This window comes from Vanacampus margaritifer, chromosome 14, assembly GCF_051991255.1.
Source record: "Vanacampus margaritifer isolate UIUO_Vmar chromosome 14, RoL_Vmar_1.0, whole genome shotgun sequence".
NCBI lineage: Eukaryota > Metazoa > Chordata > Actinopteri > Syngnathiformes > Syngnathidae > Vanacampus > Vanacampus margaritifer.
Window position 1 is genome coordinate 16,557,221 of NC_135445.1, and position 19,170 is coordinate 16,576,390.

Genomic DNA, 19,170 nt, shown 5'->3' on the forward strand with positions numbered 1-19,170 from the left:
TTCCGCTGTTTGATATTACATTGTGACGGTATGATAACTGTAGGCAAAAACATTGGAGTGTCACGGTATTAAAATGACAGCTCTAAAATGACAGTTCTAAAATGACCTTTTTGGAATATTTGGGTAAATAATAAACACTTTTTCTTTGGGGACATTTGGGTACAAAAGAAATGTGTACCCTGTTAAGTTTAAATAAATAAATAAATACATGTTAACATTGTTCTGTTTTAATTCTTAGTCAGTTACATTTTTCTATCACTGGTGTGCTTGTTTTAGAACAGACCCGTGGGCTACTCATGTTGTCTTTGAGGCTAACTAGTAACCGCAGTTTTTTTTTTTAAGACAATGCACATTTATCAACAGAGCAAAAGGCATCTGTATTTGCAGTGTCTCTATCGTCTTGCTCCTTAGCTCCTCCTCTTCTGTGCGTAACTACCCACCTCTTCCCACTCTGCTCGCAATTAATTTCAAAGAGGTGGCTGGTTTTTCTGAAAGCAGCCAATCTATTGTGCCCTGCTCAGAAGACTCCTAAAAAAAAGCAAAGAAAAGCTACATTACCGGTGACATAATATTATCAGTTATTGAAACTTTGACTTATTAAAACCATGGTTAACCGGTAATTGACGCATGTCTAATTGGATGTTAACTTTGTGAATGATAAATAACAATTTTGTATGATAATGCCCACTAGTATTGATTTGTGAAAAAAATATGAAATTGATCAAATTTGAACATAGTGGGTTTCAAGAAATATCTTGTAATTTTGACACACCACAGAGAAGAATGTTAAAAACCCTGCCAAGTTTGAATGATTAAAAAAAAATGCTTTAAAATCTTGAAAAAAAAATCATAGGGTCATTCTGTGTCAATTCACACACCCTCCCCAGTGACACCTCTTCAATTTTCCAGATTTTTATTCCATTTGTCAAAAGAAAGAATCCGAAGTTTGAGCATCTTAGCTCAAACGTTTTTTAAGTTATGGCTCTTCAAGTTTTGCATGACACGTCCACTTTTGTGATCTGGGAGGCGCACAGAAAATTTTGGACCGTATTCGTAGTCCGCCGTGAAGAGTAAATGGACACGGAATCACCCCATACCGTTCTCTCTGCTCTCAAATGCTGTGGCCGTGCGCTGCTGAATGCACTGAAACGTCGCCCCACCCAACTGTCAGCTGTTAATCAAATATCAGACAATCGTCTTATGCCTGTCAAAATAATGTGTTTAACCCACCAAGTTGTCGAGGGCCTTTCCTCGCTCAATCAAAAAAACACGAGTGTTCTCGTTCAAGTATGTTTCCTTGTTTGTAAACAACACCCAGCCGGCCAGCAGCTGCGGCCAAGTCGAACTAATACATGCATGAAATATTATAAACAAATCTCTTTGCTTTACAGGGTTTTAAGTATTGGAAAAGTTGCAAGAAAAAATGTGTAATGGTACAAAAAGTAATGCTTTTATGAGATCATAGTCCTACTCTTTTTACCAAAAAGGCATTTGTATGCGACATTTTTTGTACTACAGAGTAGTGGTGCTCCAATTGATCAGCCGCCAATCGTGATTGGCTGATTACCGTGGAAAACAAATGATCGGCCTATGTCAAACAATGCCTTTCGTTGCCGATCACAAAAAAACGCTCATTCACAGCTCTTACTTTGCAGCCTGGAGCCAACCTGAAATCAGCCTGAGTGCAATGTAGCATCCTCTCCCACTTTTTTACACTGCAAATGTTACAGATCAAACCAGTAACTGAATCATGATATATGTTTGTGCATTTTCTGCAATGTCAATTTGAATTTTACAGGAGCGACATGCATGACATGATTCATGATACTTTGTGATACCATAATTGTGATCTGAAATTTAAATTCGGTAGATAATTAGAATGAATGTGGTGTCCCAACATTGTGCTCAAATATTCTATACATCAGTAAGTGATTGTGATTCTTCCCAAAGTCCCGTTTCTACCATTTCTACCATGTAAAAGCATCTTTTCTTTTTGTACCAAGATAAGTTACCTCATTTTGAAATCAAGTCAAACATAATCAAAATTCTGTTCCTGTAAAGATGTACATTATGTTAAACATGATTCACCCCCCCCACACACACACACTCCAGAAAGCTATTAGATTGAAAAAAAAAAAGCAATGTTGTTTTTTGTTTTAGGTCCAAATACTTTATCAATATTCCCTCATATTTATCATTTTGTTAGATACACCAAAAAATTGGTTCTACTAGGAAAACACAAAGTGCATTCACTCTACAGCTCAGGCAATGTTGTTGCAACAGCTTCCGCATTTTGAATCACATCTTGTCTTCGCACCACTATTCAGGACGCTCACAATTTCTTTTTCTTTTTTTTCTTTTTTGTCACTGACAGCTTCTCAAGAAGGAATTAAGAGAAGCAAATAATTCCAAAATGGAGACTTTGGTTTCATCCGACACACCAAAACCTTCACAGCAGTGCTCAATAGAGAACCATCTACCTCAGAGTCCTTTGGATTTGCCAGCTTCAGCACAAACCGCTTCATCGACTTCACCAGCAACTCCAGTAGTTTCTTCCCCTCCACTCACTTCAACGTCATCCAAACTCCAACATGGTCACACAGGTTCCAGATAAAAATAACATACACTGATACACCACAAAAGAGATTATTATTTTTGGGGTTCTTGGGTTTTAAAATAACCAGTTATCTTTGTGTACTGTATATTTTTCTTTTGATATAGGATTATTGACAGGAGGTCTGTCTTTCCGTAAGAAGAAGAGAAGGATGGGAACGTACAGCCTGGTTCCCAAGAAGAAACCTAAAATTCTTCGGCAGATGACAATGTTGGAAATGTTTAAGATGGTACACCCGAATGCCAAGAGCCCTGAGGTATGTGCTCATCACATGTATTAAAGCAAAGAGTATGCAATCATTTGAACAACTTCACTACCATTCCAAGGCTTGCCGGGCACCGAGTGACACGGAAACTTAACAAAAAAAAGGAAACACCACTTAAATGTGGCGGGGTTCTGACACTAGTTCTCATGAGTGGCCAAACATTGACCACTAGTTTTGCTGCAATTCAAAACTAGTATGTTATGCGAGTAATGAGAGGCACTCAAAACATACCAGATGCCGTTCGCCAGTCTTTTTAAATTTCTAAATTCCTGGCGGTTGTAGCGAATGTTAGCAAAACCAATAGTGAATAGATAAGCAAGAAAATAGTGCAAAAAAAAGCATAAAAAAGGAGAGCTCGTAAGCGAGCGCAACCATGTGTGCTGCCTTCTTTGGGAGAGACACATTCTTACAAGCGCGTCCAATCCCTTCACACTGTGCTGTGAACCGCTCCAGCAAGAGTTGAAGATCTTGGCTTGATGAAGCCAACAGAATCACATCCTCTGCTAAAAGCAGCCAACAAAACAAATATGAGTCAGATGAGATAATTGAGTGTTGGTGTGGAAACCTATTTATCTTGTGAACCTCGATGACTTGTTTGGCATCCCAAAAGTGGGGATAAATGGGGGTTCCAGATTCCACACCATTTCTCAGGCTGAAATGAAACCAATTTGGGTGAAAGGTGAAACATCTTGTAAGACATGCATCAGCAGTCCAGTTACGATCTATTCAATGCTTCAGACAGAAAAAAGGGAAGCATGGAGAGTCCCTGTCGCGGAAATGCAATATATCAATATAAAATATTTACACTCCCTTTATTATATATAGTTGTAGAGTGTATTTTTTTTCCTGCGATTGTCCTGTTCAGTCGTGTTTAGCCGCGTTGCTAGGTGTGCGGCACTCCTAAATATGAAAGAAAAAAAAACTTAAAATGGTTCCTTTTATACATACAGTACACACATTTTTGTGCCACCTTTTAAAATGCAAAATTGTGTTGCCTATGTTTTGTTTGTGTGCAGTTTTTTAATGCTGATATTTCAGGTCATATTAGATATTTTCCACATTTTGTTCTGTCTTAACTCCAACCTAGACAAATATAAACGTAAATGGAGAGAAGGTGGATCATGCATCAGAGGAAGAGGAGGAGTCAGATGAGGTGGATTCTGAGGAAGAACAGCAGCCACCAGAAGAGGAACTTGGTGCTGATACTCCAAAATTTGAGTCCATCGCTCAGGTTTGGCTTGCTGAGGAAATACTGAATCCCAATGTATAGAACTTGCAAAACTTTAGTTAATTAATCTAATCTATAGTAATCAACAGTGGTAGCAGGTCCTAAGTGTTTGTGCTTACACTTGTGATTAGGTGGAGAATGAGCAGGATTCTGAAGAATCTGGAGAAGATGGTGAGGAGGAAGGCACAGAGGCTGACTTGGTAAGACCAAGTAGAAGGCAAAAAATTGCTTTTTGTCTACTAGCGTCAACCAATTTACTCTTTCTCTGATCCCAAAATCGTCTCGCCGCTGAACTTCCATTTGCCTCAGAGCACAGAGTCTAGTCTAAAGAAGTCAAAGAGGAAAACAAAAGGAGACAATGCCTGGCTCAGGCCATCTAGGAAGTGCAAGAGGATGACCAAGGTCAATGGTAAGAACTCTGAACTACTTTCTGTATTATATCGGCTTGCCAGCTGCCAGCATCGGCTGATCTGCCTTAGTGTCAACAATGACAAGCCAAAAGACAGAATAAAGCCCCAAAAATAAATAAATAATCCTGAATCCTGAGTTGACTACCGTATGTTTTTATGTTTGTAGGTTTTACAATTTATAAACCTGTATATGACTAATAACACTGTGCAGTGTAATGAACAATTTAATAGTTTTTAATAGGCAAATATCCAACTATTGGAACAAATCTATTAAGTTTTCATTTTTTAATTGTTTAAATATGGAGAACATGCAAACTTCACTCAGGAAGACCAAAACCTGGGTTTGAGTCTATGCACTCTGAAATGTGAGGCAAATGAGCTAACCTTTGCGGCCTGTCTGCAGTATTTAAAATGGACCTTTTCTTTTCTGAGAATTCTATCATATACAGTACTAAGATAAACCCTCAGTTAGACGTGTGTATTATTCACACGCGAGCGCACACACACACACACGCACGCACGCACGCACGCACGCACGCACACACACACACACTTTGGCTAGACTACAAGACTATAATGTACACAAATAAATGACAGTTTTTAAGTCCTCACAATTTTGTTCTCACAATTAAGACAATCCAGTTTTAACCACCTCAGTATTGACTGATTAATGTTGTTATTGATACTTGAGACTGTAGTTTTTGTCAACCAACTTTTATTGCTCTACCCAGAACCGGAGTCCATCGCTGAACCTCCAGCTTCATTTACGAAGCACACAGAAGACGGAAATGAACACTCCCAGATAACAGCACCTGACAAAGCCTCACTCCACGATGAGCCTGACGCTAGTTCAGATGGAAAAGGTGATGGCATTTCCTTTAAAAATGTGCACTGTATACCTTATTATATTATTTTGTACAGCCTGCTTGGAAAACATTCACAGCGTTTCACTTTTTTCGTATTTTGTGCCGTTGCATTTTTATTTTGAAATGGAGTACTGTACAGTGGAACCTCAGAGTTTGAACGTCTCGGAACACGTACAATTCGACTTCAACCCAAAAATCAGAGTAAAAAATTACTCGGAGTTTGAACTCATTTTCGGTGTTCGAACACCCAAGCAAAGAAGGCTAAGCTGAACATACCTTGAAAACAGGGTAAACGAGTGAAGCCGAGCGAAGTCGAGCGAAGCCGAGCAATGCCAAATGCTCACATTGCGGTATTTGAGACGATGCACTGCTCATTTCCAGTCAGATCGTGAATACTCTCGGAGGTGCTCCATACTCGCAAGTGCAAGAGTGCCAGTGGCAGCAAAGAAAAACATACAGTGCTACGAACCACAGAGGATGTAGGAAGGAGATTATTGCGCCGTTGTAACTACCGTGACTTCTGTAAATACTGGCACTAGGACCTTTCTTAGCTGTTCAACAACGTGTGTGACGTTAAACAACGCACGCAAGGACCGCTTAGTAGTCTAACAATATGCCCAATGTAAAATACACACTCAGCACTGAACTAAAGCACTGAACTATCATCCACTGATGCCATCACACCACAACAGGTAAGGTAAGGTATTTTTATTGTTTAAATACTGTGTTGTACTGTAAATGTAAAAAACATAAATAGAAATTAAAATAGGAATTTTCTGTTTTTGGAGCTTGGGAACGGATTAATTGCATTTACATTATTTCCTATGGGGAAAAAATGTTTCGGAGGTGGAACAATTCGGACTTTGAACACTTCGCAGGAATGAATTCCGAGGTACCACTGTATTTTCCCCCCAAAATTTCTCGACAGCAAATCCCATCATGACATTTTTTAAACAAATGTATTATAAATAAAAATAAGAAATATACATAAGTTTTCTCAGCGTTACCTTGGCCGCAATTAAAGACTCAAGTCTTTTTGGATATGATGCCACAAGTTTGCCATTTTCTGATCTCTCCAGATTCATGTCTGGGCTGGACCACTCCTTTGATATCTTGGCTGCAGGCTTAAGGTTGTTGTCCTGCTGCAGGATGAACTGTCGCCCCAAAATACTTGCTCTTTATAGCAAAATGTACAAAAAACTTTTTTCTTTCTTGAAGCACTGTCTGAACCTTTTAAGTTTTGAGGTCAAGTAATGTCGTCTTTATTGAAGTAAAACTGTTTTTGTGTGAGCGGAAAAAAGTGTACTGTACTGTATTGGAAATAACTTTTGGTCTTTGCAGAGTCATCAAGTTCAACAATGGAGGAGGCCCAGGAGCTACCACTGTGCAGCTGCCGCATGGAAACCCCCAAGAGTCGAGAGATTCTCATCCTGGCTGACAGGAAATGCATGGCTACGGAAAGTGTTGATGGACAATTGACCCGCTGCCAGGGTGCTGTCTTGAAACAAGAAATGATGCGTCCCTCCAACTCTGTTCAGCTGTTAGTTCTATGTGAGGAACACCGCAACGGCATGGTCAAGCACCAGTGCTGCCCTGGCTGCGGCTTCTTCTGCAGGGCTGTGAGTACTCATTCACTTTCGTCTTCGATGATCGGTCTTAATGAGCTGCCAATACATGCCATTACAGTATATCAACGGGGACATGCTGTCATGAACATCTGCAGCTTTTTCCTCTATGGGAATGTTTTTTTTTGTCATCCTTTTTGTCAGTTTTTTGCTTCAGTTAAAGACCTAGGTAAAAATTTTTATATTTTGGGATTTGAATTTAGGAAAAAATATTGTATTGTGCACACATTATGTAATGACAAAAGGCCATTAATTTAATTAATCTTACCCAAGGAAAAAGTTGTCAGTCAAAAAATATTATACTGAGTGATACGGGAATGTAGCTATGATAATTTCACTCATGACCTGACATATTTTTCGCATCACATCAACAGAAATAATTTTAAGGTAATAAACTTGTGAAAAAATACATTTGTAAAAACTTTTTATCTTTGGCTGTGCAGGGAACGTTCATGGAGTGCCAACCAGACATTAACATCTCACATCGCTTTCACCTGGCCTGTGCCTCGGTGCTGAAAGGTCAAAGCTTCTGCCCCCATTGTGGGGATGAGGCCAGCAAGGCCAAGGAGGTTACCATCGCCAAGGCTGACACAACCTCCACTGTACCCCCCACACCTGCTCACGGACCAGCCCCGCCCAGAGCCCATGAGGGCCGAGCGGACACCACCACTGGCAGGTAAATTACCTGCGTTAACCTTTTATAACTGGCCTATGTAGTGGTACTGACTAACCCAGACATGGGCAAACCCCGGCCCGCAGGCCAAATACGGCCCGTTATGCTTTTCAATCCGGCCCGCCGAACTTATCCAATAAGGCTAGCAAAAAATTCAAAATCATTAATTTAATTTTGTCCCTGCAATGCCGCGTTTCACAAATAGGTGGCGCCAGCCGCGGCGCCAGGATTTTTATTGTGGGTGGGCCTGAGGAAAACTGGTACCCATCCCTATTCACTAGGCCATAACTACTTTAAAGGCACACCAAATGCGTGTTGGACTTTTGTCTGAATTGAACTTAATAAGAACTATTCTTTGTTATGTTTTTACATTTATATTGTAGAATTATAGTGCTATTTTTCTTTAGTAAAAGCATTCAACAATATGGTACATTTTGGGGGAAAGGATTTAAGGCATCTCAATTCATTTAAATGTGAATGATGGATGGATGAAATTATGGTTTTAATAAAAGAGTTGTTTTTATGTCCAGCTCGTTATGCCCACCTGTGGTGGGTGATGGCAACGGGAGAGCAGACAGCTCCCTTTGTGCTGGTTTGGCAACCGGGCTAGACTCCCTTGCTGTACCTGGATCCTCCAGGAGCTCAGACCTGCAGGGCGATCTCGAAGCAACAGCCTCACCACCTCGAGAAACTCTTGAAAACATCCTTGTTGCTCTTGACACAGAGAAGTGTGTTTTCATTGCTTTAGTGTGAATTTATTCAACATCAAATGTGATACCCACCTCTTCTTTTAATTATATTTGTGCATTTGTTTTGATAGACCCAAGAAGCTGCGTTTTCACCCAAAGCAACTTTACTTCTCAGCCAAACAGGGAGAGCTTAAGAAGGTTGTGCTCATGCTAGGTAAGTCATTCTATGATATGTGGACCGCTTCCTTGTATATTATTCCTTTACCGTATATGTTTTGATATGATTTCCATCTTCTTGTAATATGCAGTGGACGGTATCGACCCCAACTTTAAGATGGAGTCGCAGAACAAACGCACCCCTCTCCATGCTGCAGCCGAGGGAGGACAAAAGGAAATCTGCCACATGCTTGTGCAAGTAAGAACTCATCCCCTTAGTCCAAGGGTTTCATGATGTTATTGCTTTAGAACATATTTCCTATTTATAGAACTTGTACCCTACTGACTTTGGTAAAGATGCTTGATTACTTCCATCAAGGATGTTATGTTTCCATCATCATTTCTTTGTGTATGACATACCTGTAGGTTTTAACCATCCGGAACTGTTTGGATTACTTACAATTACGATCACAACATTTTTAAATCCCTACCCTAGCGCATTAAAAATATCCTGTGTTTGTAGGATCTTCACAGATTTGAAAGAAGTTTGATGTGTATGCAGGATTAGATGGTTTAGTATGTCCGGAGGCTCGTATTTACGCAAAATTGAAAGATGTTTTTTTTGACCTGATTCCATTTTCTTGTTTGTTTATGCTAGAATAAATAATTCAAAATGAGTCATTGTTTCTCCTCTCAAAGGCTGGTGCAAACTTAGAAACTTGTGACGAAGATCATCGAACACCACTGATGGATGCTTGTGAAAACAATCATATTGAGACGGTCATGTACTTGCTGAGAGCTGGAGCCAACGCCATGCACAAGGTCTGTCGCCATCACTTGCTGGCAGAAAAAAAAAAACCCTTCTCAGTTAGTCTGTCACATTCATATTTGTTGTTTTAAGTAACTTTTACAAAGCTGGTCAGTACTAAATTCTACACTCTGCTCAGGATGTTGAAGGGTTCACGTGTCTCCACCTAGCGGCCAAGTCTGGTCATTACAACATTGTTGAGCACCTTCTGTATACAGGATTCGTCAACATTAACTGTCAGGTCAGTAACACATTGTATGTGATTATGAGGTGGAATTTTGGGACTTACCTCAGCAATACAGTACCTGTATTATACATATATTTAAATTCAACTGACTTTGAATTCCAACCTGTTATATTTGCGTAGACACTTACGGGAAGCGATCCACCCTGTAACTTGAGCACTGGCTACTGTATTACTGAGTTGAGTGGTTACATTAAATACATTAAAACAAACATGTAGAAGTCACTGCTTGATGTTCCAAAATTTAGGAAAGTTATGTTAAACCTTAACATATACTTTTCTTCATAGGTTTATTTCTATTTTTTTAATTAATTTTTTTAGAAAGAACAAACCAATTTTGTTGTTGAAACATTCAGAAATGATTGTCTCAAGGCTAATTTGGCTTGTTCAATGTTCAGAATGTCCGACTTGCTGCAAGTGATTGACAGTCCCAAGTGTTCCAATACTAGCCCCTTTCACACCAAATTGGCATATCGGCATTTGTCAGCTTGTGCCATTGTTTTGTCTGTATGCTTGTTCACATTGCGAGGCAGTTTCCTGAAAACGCAAAATGACGCATTCCAATAGCTGCACCACCGTCTGGTGTGATGTGTAAAATACTTGCCGGACAGTGACTGATGTGCAACTTCTCCCATCATGACAACAGCATATAAGAAGTGGGTGTTAAACTCCGTTCCGCTATTGCTATTCACTGCTTTTCTGCCTCAGACAGTACCGTGGAAGCTGGGAAATTCACTGGTTTACTTCAACCTCTAGTTGTGTGCTGGTGCATTTAACACACAAAAGTGACACAGGAAGAAGTCGGCTTTGACTTTCACTTATGTGAAAGGGGCTATTCATTTATGTATGCACCATAAGGTTATAGTGCAACAGTTTTAAATTATAATGTAGATCAGAGGTGGGCAATCTTGGTCATCGAGGGCTCCTGCAGGTTTTGGATATTTCTCACTTCCAACACAAGCTGATTCCAATCAACAGGATCGTTATCAGGCTTATGCAGAGCATGCTGATGAGCTGATCATATATCAGCTGTGTTGGAGAAGGGCAACATGCAAAACCCGCAGGACTGCGGCCCTCGATGCCCACCTCTGACGTAGATGGATCATACTGTGACAAACACAGTGTTACTTTAATCTTAACTTGACTCGGGGTGGGTGATCAGTATGTTTTCTTTTTCCTACAGGATGATGGAGGTTGGACAGCTATGATTTGGGCCACAGAGTACAAACATGTAAACCAGGTGAAGTTGCTTCTGTCCAAAGGAGCTGACATCAGCATCAGAGACAAGGTTGCCCAAAAACTCACTGCACTTTGGACTTTTTACCAAGAAATCAAACATCTAATTATAGGATGGTGGTCAAAATTTCAGGAAGAAAACATCTGTCTTCACTGGGCAGCGTTCTCTGGCAGTGTTGAGATTGCCACGCTGCTCCTGGAAGCACACTGTGATCTCCACGCTGTAAATATCCATGGGGACTCTCCCCTACACATAGCTGCTCGGGAGAATCGTCTGGACTGTGCCATGTAAGTTGTTGTTTTTGTGTGAAGGCAATTACAGTTGATTGGCAGGGGTCCTATTTTCATGGTATTTTAGGATTGTGGTGAATCCTGGAAATGCATCTTTCTCGCCAAAATGCCATGTCACAGCATGTGAAAGCATTGCTTGTTAGTGGTGTTTTTCTCAACATCTGTTTCACTGGTTGAAAGAAGTTCTGAAATCTAGTCAAAATGATCAAGAAAGTAATTATAAGATTAACAACGTTGCTGCTATGCTGTCATGTCACTTCTGGAAGATCAAAGCACTTATAACGAGACATTGGCAGATTTGATGGTTTACCGTGGTTTTACAAAGTCAAGATTTTACTACTCGTTTCCATCCAATTGTTTTGAAATTTTTAAACAAATTTACTGAAAATGCGCGAAACGGACATGCGCCTTATGCCTGTTTCGACCAGTTCTTCTTTTGCGAATATCGAGGGGACGCCGCTGCTGTAGGTGGCGGTATACACTATGCACCAGGGGTGTCAAACTCATATTAGCTCAGGGGCCACATGGAGGAAACTAAATTATCAAGTGGGCCGGATCAGTAATAATGGTTGAATGGTATATAATTTAAAAACAATTGCCGTCAATTATACGCAGATTTTCGCTATTTGTGGGTCAGCCCTATATTACGAAGCTCAACTGTAATCATATCGTTCCAACAAATAATGCAAATGGAACCCAGCAACACTTTCCCTCTATGAGTTCCGGATGTGTTAAATCTACCTGTTTTGCATAGATATTGTACCCAGAATGCACTGTGGCGCAGTTAATGAAGTTACAAGGATGTTAATCCTTATCATATGTGTTTATGTTACCAGTAATTGTCTTACTTAACACGTTTATGTCGCTCTTTGGTTGTGTGTAACATACTGACATCCAGGACGATTCCGTGTACAAGTTGCATTGCTCATCTGAGGACTGCTTGTGAAATTACGAATTTATATGTTGTCATTGTGGCCGGCTGATTAATTGGTCCCCTGCTATACACCATAGAGATGTAATTTAAAAGAAGAAGAACAACAACAGGAAGTGACTGCGCCGTGCGATGACATCGTATGAGTTTGCTTTGGTAATTCTTAACCTGTAGCATTTCTTTGCTGTTTTCCATCTACAATTGCATTAATATTCCCTTTTTGTAATTAATTCCCAAAATATTTCTGTTTCGTCGTCCCCCAAAACATACTTTAATTTATCGTCTGACATTGCTTTGTGACTACAAACATATGTGTGACGTAATATCCGGTCCAAAAACGTGCGACGTGTATCCGGTCTTGTCAGCGCTTATTTGCAAAACCTGTTTTCCACAGCCAAAATTCACATTTTCCTTTTTTAGGGAAAAAAAAACCCTCGGCGCCTTTTTGTTGAAAATGCACAAAATACATTGTTCAATGGGAATTTTTTTTGTTTTGCTTACTCAAATAGAACTGTAATTTTATTACTGTAATATTTTTGCTCACAGTTGGCATACCATCAGAATCTAATAATGGCCCATGCCTACTGACAACACTACTCTTAGCATCAATCGTCTGCATTCACACCCAATGACTTTTTGAATGAATTTTAGTTTGTGGGTTGAATTATATTGTAAAGAAATATCATGCACCCCCACCCCAAAATTCATTTGTTAAGTTAACTGTCCTGTCCTTCAGGCTTTTCCTGTCTCGAGGAGCAGATGCGTCCCGAAAAAATCGTGAAGGAGAAGCCCCTTCAGACTGCTGCAGCCACAACTCCAAAACGTTTGCAGCCCTGCAGGCCAACAGGAGAGAGAAGGATGCCAAGAACCTCAGGTTCATTCAAGCAGTGGAAAAAAGCCTTCACAGGTTCAAATTGATATGTGCTTAATTTTTTTATTTAAATCCTTGAGCAGGATTTCGCTTTAACAAAAATAGTGTTAAAAGAGGGCATAAAGGTAATGAAATACTAACTAAAGGTCATTGTGACTATGATGAGGTAAACATAAGTAGATAAAAAAAGATAGGAGGGCATGCTTAGTGCAGCATACTGTAAAATCAGTCAGGGGCCATCAACATTGCGTGTGTGTGTGGTTTATGTACAGTGACATTGCTCTCGGGCAAGAGAGAGTTCCCCTTCCCTGTGTCAATGCTGTTGACAGTGAACCATACCCCGATGACTACAAGTACATCCTCGAAAACTGTGTCACCTCCCCGCTGAACATCGATAGAAACATAACTCACTTGCAGGTAAATGATCAATTCAAGATAGTGTCCCTCTTCTGTTCTCAAGTCACCTAAGTTGTTGTTCTTTGTGTCCATGACAACGCAGTACTGCGTTTGCAAGGAAGACTGTTCTTCAAGCGTCTGTATGTGTGGACAGCTCAGTCTGCGCTGCTGGTATGATACGGTAAGTTGGAGTGAAAGTATCTTTGGATAGAAGAACAACTGTGTGTGTCCTGATCCGATATTGATATCAGTCCAAAAAACTAACCAAAAAAAAGCCTAGTATTGGATTGCATCTAAAATCGAAGATGAAAACACTCCGATACAAGCAGTCCATTCCAGATTTGGCTCAAAAGCACTTGTCTTCAACAGCGTCCAGCTCTACCATACACTTATTAAACCATGAAAAGATTGTGAGTGACAGTCAAGGAAGAAGTGGGTTGAGAGAGGATGTGGGCAAGAATAAGGTGATGTTCATGCTGCTGGTCAAATCAGATTTTCTGCCTAACTGGGTATTGGATTTTTTTTCATCCAATTTTAACAGTTACAATTCCATTTTTTTTCCAAATGCAACCCAGGCAGCTTTTCTGTGTGAATATAAATTGTAAATGTAACTGATGCAACTACGGTCAAAAATGTCATATTTGTTGGACAAAGCAGACAGGTGCCAAAAGAAATGGAGATTGAAGTAGCAGAAAACAGTCAGTTGTAAAAAACAAAAAAAAACAAACAAACAAACAAAAAAAAGCTTTAAAACTGAAAACTAAATGAGGCAACAAATCAGTTGAAATACATTTGCATTTGGCACTGATTGTCGCTTTCCTCGGCGGTTTGGCTGGGGGTAAAATGTTGCGAGTTGGGACCAAATTTCCGTAAACACTGCCACGTGGTGTCTTCTTTTTTTGCACGTCACTCGACGTGTGCTATTTGTGCATGCGTGTCATTAGTGATGGCAAAATCAAAACTGCGTTTTGGTACGTACCGGAACACAGGCGGAACTTGTGATTCAAATCGCGTTCCCAAATCTGTCTCAGAATCACAATGTCACGTTGCCTTTCGCGTTCCATTACGCCTCCAAACGTTACCTTGTTTCAGCAAGTGAACATGTTATCCCTTTTCTAAAATTAAATAAAATCTGACCATTGCACTACTGTATATTAAAGTATCTTAAATCTGAAATAAATCCAATCTAAGTATATTTCTTATGCAAAATTGCCGTTGATTTGTCGCCCTACATGATAAAATGTCAACAATTTCTTGAACGCGGCATTACCACCCGTACAATAGTCCCATTATGCAGACAACCCCTGTTCAAATCCTAGTCCGGGTCGCATGTTTTTGCAGGTGATTCTTTTTCCTCTAATACTTTCTGTCAAAACTTAAGATGCCCTGTCGCAAAAAAAAAAAATACAAATAAATGTAGCCTACAGGTTTTTTGATTAAATGTTATCCATCAAATGTGTTTCAACAAAGCATTTAGGTCATGTTGAGAGGCAAAATATAAAAAAAAAACAAGTATCAGCAACAAAAAGCTCATTTGTACTTCTATACTTATTTTGACAGGGTGGGGGTTATTCAGTTTTTGTTTCCCATGATATTATTTCTCTTTTATGACGTCCATTACAATTACAGCATAGGCCGATTGCCAGTTGTGTAAATTAGGTGATGACAAAGAGCAAATAGTTAGTTCCCTTACTGGGGAGCTGGCAACACTGATCTAGTGTTTGATTGTAATACTTTACAAATGGCCACCAGATGTCACTGTGGGGAGATGTTTCGAATGTTCCAAAAGATCGATTCTTTTTGTGAATCAGTTGTTGCAAATGATTTAATCGTTTTAATGTTCCATTTCTGCCATCCCTACTTGCCACAAGTATGTCACGGTATGTACTTACGGTATGTACTACTGGTTTTGTAATGTGAACGAGTACACAAAAAGATCGGATTTAAGAAAAAATCCAAATTGGGCATCACGCCCTGCAGTGTGAATGTAGCCTTATTGTGACCAGCCTAAGGCACACCTGTGCAATTATCATGCTGTCTAATCAGCACCTTGATATGCCTCACCTGTGAGGTGGGATGGATTATTTGGACAAAGGAGAAATTCTCACAAACACGGATTTAGGGAAATGGCCTTTTGTGTATGTAGAAAAAGTTGGACATTTTTAGCCCCAATGCTTTTCAAAGGCTGTCATTTATACATGGATTTTCGTTATTCATGGCCCATTCCCGATCCGCTGCTATTTGTGTGATGACTTGCTTTGCTGTACTGACAATCACATTTGGAGTGAGCAATTAGTACACTATCAAAGGTTTCACAGCATTTTGCAGAGGAATAACAGTATGTTGCTTCACAACATACTGTAGGTCCTGTGCTTGGCCTTAACCTTACCCTCCTAAAATTAGCCATTATGTTGAACTTTTAGGGGGGTTGTCTTCTCCCTGAATTCTGCCGCGAGGAGCCTCCTCTCATCTTTGAGTGTAACCATGCTTGTTCCTGTTGGAGGACCTGCAAGAACAGGGTGGTGCAAAACGGACTCAGGTAAAGAAGATTTTATAGTAGTTGAATAGCTAAACTATAAAAGCGATCTCTTTTGCTTTGTTGGAGACATATAATTAACATATATTTGCGGGAGTATAAGTCGCTTCGAAGTAGAAGTCATATTGATTTGACAAAGAACAAGAACAGTAGAGCTTGTACCCACACCCCAAATCTCCATTCCTTAATCATTGGTGCATTCGGTAATACAGTGTTGCTTCGCCATTACGCAGTTTCGCTGATTTGTTTATTTTTTGGTGCAGTTTTGCATGCTTTTTTTTTTTTACAGTAATGTAACTATTTTATAAAATATATGAAGGCTTGAACATTGAGAATGTTTAAACGAAATATGTGAGAAAATGTAAATGCCTCGATGAGAAAAGTGTATAAACTGTGTGGTGAGGGGTTTTACAGTCTTAAAACATTTATAATAAATGTAAAACAAAGCTAACTACTTCACAGATATTTCATCAATTGTGGATATTTTTGGGAACCTAACCCCAGGTTAAAGTGAGGGAACACCTGTACACTCGAATGTGCACTGCTTTCTTCCACTGTCTTTTAACAGTTAGCAAATACTTTTGGCTAATTACTGCCACATTCTGGCCCACTAATTGTAATACACCAAATTAGTCTGAAAAATACGTTACATTGTTGGGAAAGGAAGCACGATTCAAATATCTGAATGTAACGAGGGAAACCAATAATATGTCATGTTACCCAGGACCAGGCTTGAGCTCTTTAGGACCAGTAAGAAGGGCTGGGGTGTCCGAGCACTACAAGACATACCACAAGGGACCTATGTATGCGAGTAAGTCTCTCCATTAAGTAGTTCAGTAAATTAAGGGGGAAGTTTTCAGTTTTCAAACCGCAAGCAAGATTTGAATTCTAACTTCACGTCACTAATTTCCCCACCCTGTCACTGACATGCACGAGCCCGATTCTCATAATCGTAATGGCTAGCAATTACGAAAGTGCACACTTGTGATCACGCCTTCTGTCTCTGATAGGTTGTTAGTCCTCAGCGTAGTGGTTTTTGTAAAACAAAAAACTGAAAACTACCCTTTTAATTAATCTTGATCAATGCAAGCATCTTAAAAAATACACATGTAAAAGGATGATAGAACATTTTGAATAACTAATAATGTTATCATCGTCATTTTTTAGCACTGCTTGATGCATGTTTTTTTTTTATATTAATTATTGGTTTAATTATTAACAGAGTTTCACCAAACTGAGTTATATCTTATCTTGAATCTGATAAACCTTTGAGACTCAGGAATGCATTAGCGTGTGAGTGAAGTTGACTCCTGCTTGTCAACAGGTACGTAGGTGAGATCATCTCGGAAGCGGAAGCTGAAATGAGGCAAAACGATGCTTACCTCTTCAGTTTAGATGACAAGGTACAGTACAGTCAATATTATCCATCCGCTTTTATAAGGATGCCGTGGCTGAAGATGCTTGTATTCAAAGTAAAACTGCTGCTCTGTTCAGCCATTACTCCGGTAGAATTTCCGTTGCCTAGAGTAATGAAAATGCACCAATCATAACTGATTGAGATTGTGTGACTTTTTGCAATACTGCCATCGTGATACAATGCAACTGTAAGGTGTCTTGACATTCCGTAATTGGTCTTGTTGTTAGTACAGTACCTTGTAACTAACTGATGCTGAAGTATTTTTCTTTCTTTGCCTCTCAGCCACAAGATCTTTACTGCATCGATGCTCGTTTCTATGGAAACATCAGCCGGTTCCTCAACCACATGTGCGAGCCCAACTTGTTTGCCTGCAGAGTGTTCACCACACACCAGGACCTGCGTTTCCCACACATTGCCTTCTTTGCCGCTGAAAACATCAAGGCAGGAGAGGAGCTTGGGTAAGAAAGTTTATTTTTGTTTATTGTTATTATTATTAATATTATTATTATAAGGGATGTTCAATGCCATTTTTTTTCAGACTACAGTAATACCAATAAAAGTACTCAACACTTGAGTAGTCACCGATACCAATAAAAGTACAGATACCAATGCCAAGTACTGATACCATTAGTGCTTTTAATACATCAAATTTAAAAAATAAAACAATAACAGAAAGACCTATTTTCCTTTATACCATTTTTCCTAAAAATTGCATGGAATTAATGGCAATTAAGGGTTAGCGTTCGGCTCGATACCATATATCGGTACTTGTCCATTCCTCATTATTACTGTATTACAATAATTATTCTTATTTAAAATTCTGGTCTATGCGGACTCTTGACCAAACGTGCTGCATCTCACTTTGAAATTTGAATATCATGAGAATGTAACACTTGTACCAAAAATTGTGCCTTTACATATATAATGTTACGTAATATTAAGTATGAGTATAGTTGTAAATGCACACACAAAAATAGCGACATTTAAAATAATACATACAAAGTTTAAAAAAAATTGATTTTCAAGTTCAACAGCTACTACTTTGCTCCACAGGCTTTTGCTTGTGGTTTTAAATGGATATTTGACTCATTTGGCCACTTTCAGCAATAAAAAGTTAATATTTTGTCTTGAATTAATTTGAAAACTTCCATTACCTTTTAAAAACATTTTGTCATTTGATGTCGACTGAAAATGACAATACAGGTGCTCAGAGCTCAGGTAACGACCAATCATGGCTCACCTGTTTTTTGGGTTTGGTCATGTGACTTTCGCAAACTGAGTTATCATTGGACGTTTACATACTGAGCTATGATTGGTTGTCACCTGAGCCCTGAGCACACATGATGCCATTTTCAGTTGACAGCAAGTGGCAAAATGTGTTTTTACATGTATTAATTGTACATGGAAAATAATGAAGTTATCATATTAATTATAGAGTAAATATTAACTTCTTACTAGGACTGGGCGATATAAAATAAAATCTTTTTTTTCTCTTCTCTCCCCTCCAGTAATTCAGGACGATTAATATTTTAATTGATTTTAATCTAATAAACCTAATAAACATTTATTCAAAAATTATTCCTGTGCGAAATGTTCAGACAACAATTAATGTATACTGATTCTAAATCAGTTTCTACATAAACCTAACATTCATAGTTTGCGCTTAAATGCCACAATTAGGTAGTTGGTAGCTATTGTAAATAATTGTCTTGTAAACTACCCATCTGCCGCTTGTGCGAAATTACAACTCACAATAACCTTAGGATGTAACAGAACATAAAAACAGCAGCTTTTTAATAATCCAGAAGACAAAACTAAATTTCACGATTTTGCAAATTTTCAACTATTAGATTTTTAAAATGACGATTAATCAGATGAATTCGATTTATTGCCCAGCCCTACTTCTTACTGCTG

General features: G+C 39.1%; 1 protein-coding gene across 3 annotated transcripts in view; it reads left to right on the forward strand.

The window, feature by feature from the left end:
* ehmt1b (euchromatic histone-lysine N-methyltransferase 1b) overlaps positions 1 to 19,170 on the forward strand; it is a 31,225-nt gene that overhangs the window by 10,511 nt on the left and 1,544 nt on the right. For 2 of the 3 annotated variants that reach the window (XM_077542296.1, XM_077542294.1), the window contains exons 4-25: positions 2,375 to 2,603; positions 2,722 to 2,870; positions 3,967 to 4,110; positions 4,239 to 4,307; positions 4,417 to 4,516; positions 5,249 to 5,380; positions 6,725 to 7,002; positions 7,452 to 7,684; positions 8,212 to 8,409; positions 8,502 to 8,584; positions 8,679 to 8,785; positions 9,226 to 9,348; positions 9,474 to 9,575; positions 10,762 to 10,866; positions 10,948 to 11,102; positions 12,773 to 12,943; positions 13,180 to 13,324; positions 13,407 to 13,484; positions 15,727 to 15,842; positions 16,564 to 16,650; positions 17,164 to 17,242; positions 17,539 to 17,714. In XM_077542296.1, the coding sequence (XP_077398422.1) occupies positions 2,375 to 2,603; positions 2,722 to 2,870; positions 3,967 to 4,110; positions 4,239 to 4,307; positions 4,417 to 4,516; positions 5,249 to 5,380; positions 6,725 to 7,002; positions 7,452 to 7,684; positions 8,212 to 8,409; positions 8,502 to 8,584; positions 8,679 to 8,785; positions 9,226 to 9,348; positions 9,474 to 9,575; positions 10,762 to 10,866; positions 10,948 to 11,102; positions 12,773 to 12,943; positions 13,180 to 13,324; positions 13,407 to 13,484; positions 15,727 to 15,842; positions 16,564 to 16,650; positions 17,164 to 17,242; positions 17,539 to 17,714 (3,059 nt within the window). The remainder of the gene's footprint in view (positions 1 to 2,374; positions 2,604 to 2,721; positions 2,871 to 3,966; positions 4,111 to 4,238; positions 4,308 to 4,416; positions 4,517 to 5,248; positions 5,381 to 6,724; positions 7,003 to 7,451; positions 7,685 to 8,211; positions 8,410 to 8,501; positions 8,585 to 8,678; positions 8,786 to 9,225; positions 9,349 to 9,473; positions 9,576 to 10,761; positions 10,867 to 10,947; positions 11,103 to 12,772; positions 12,944 to 13,179; positions 13,325 to 13,406; positions 13,485 to 15,726; positions 15,843 to 16,563; positions 16,651 to 17,163; positions 17,243 to 17,538; positions 17,715 to 19,170) is intronic. The other variant, XM_077542295.1, reaches the window with a different exon arrangement.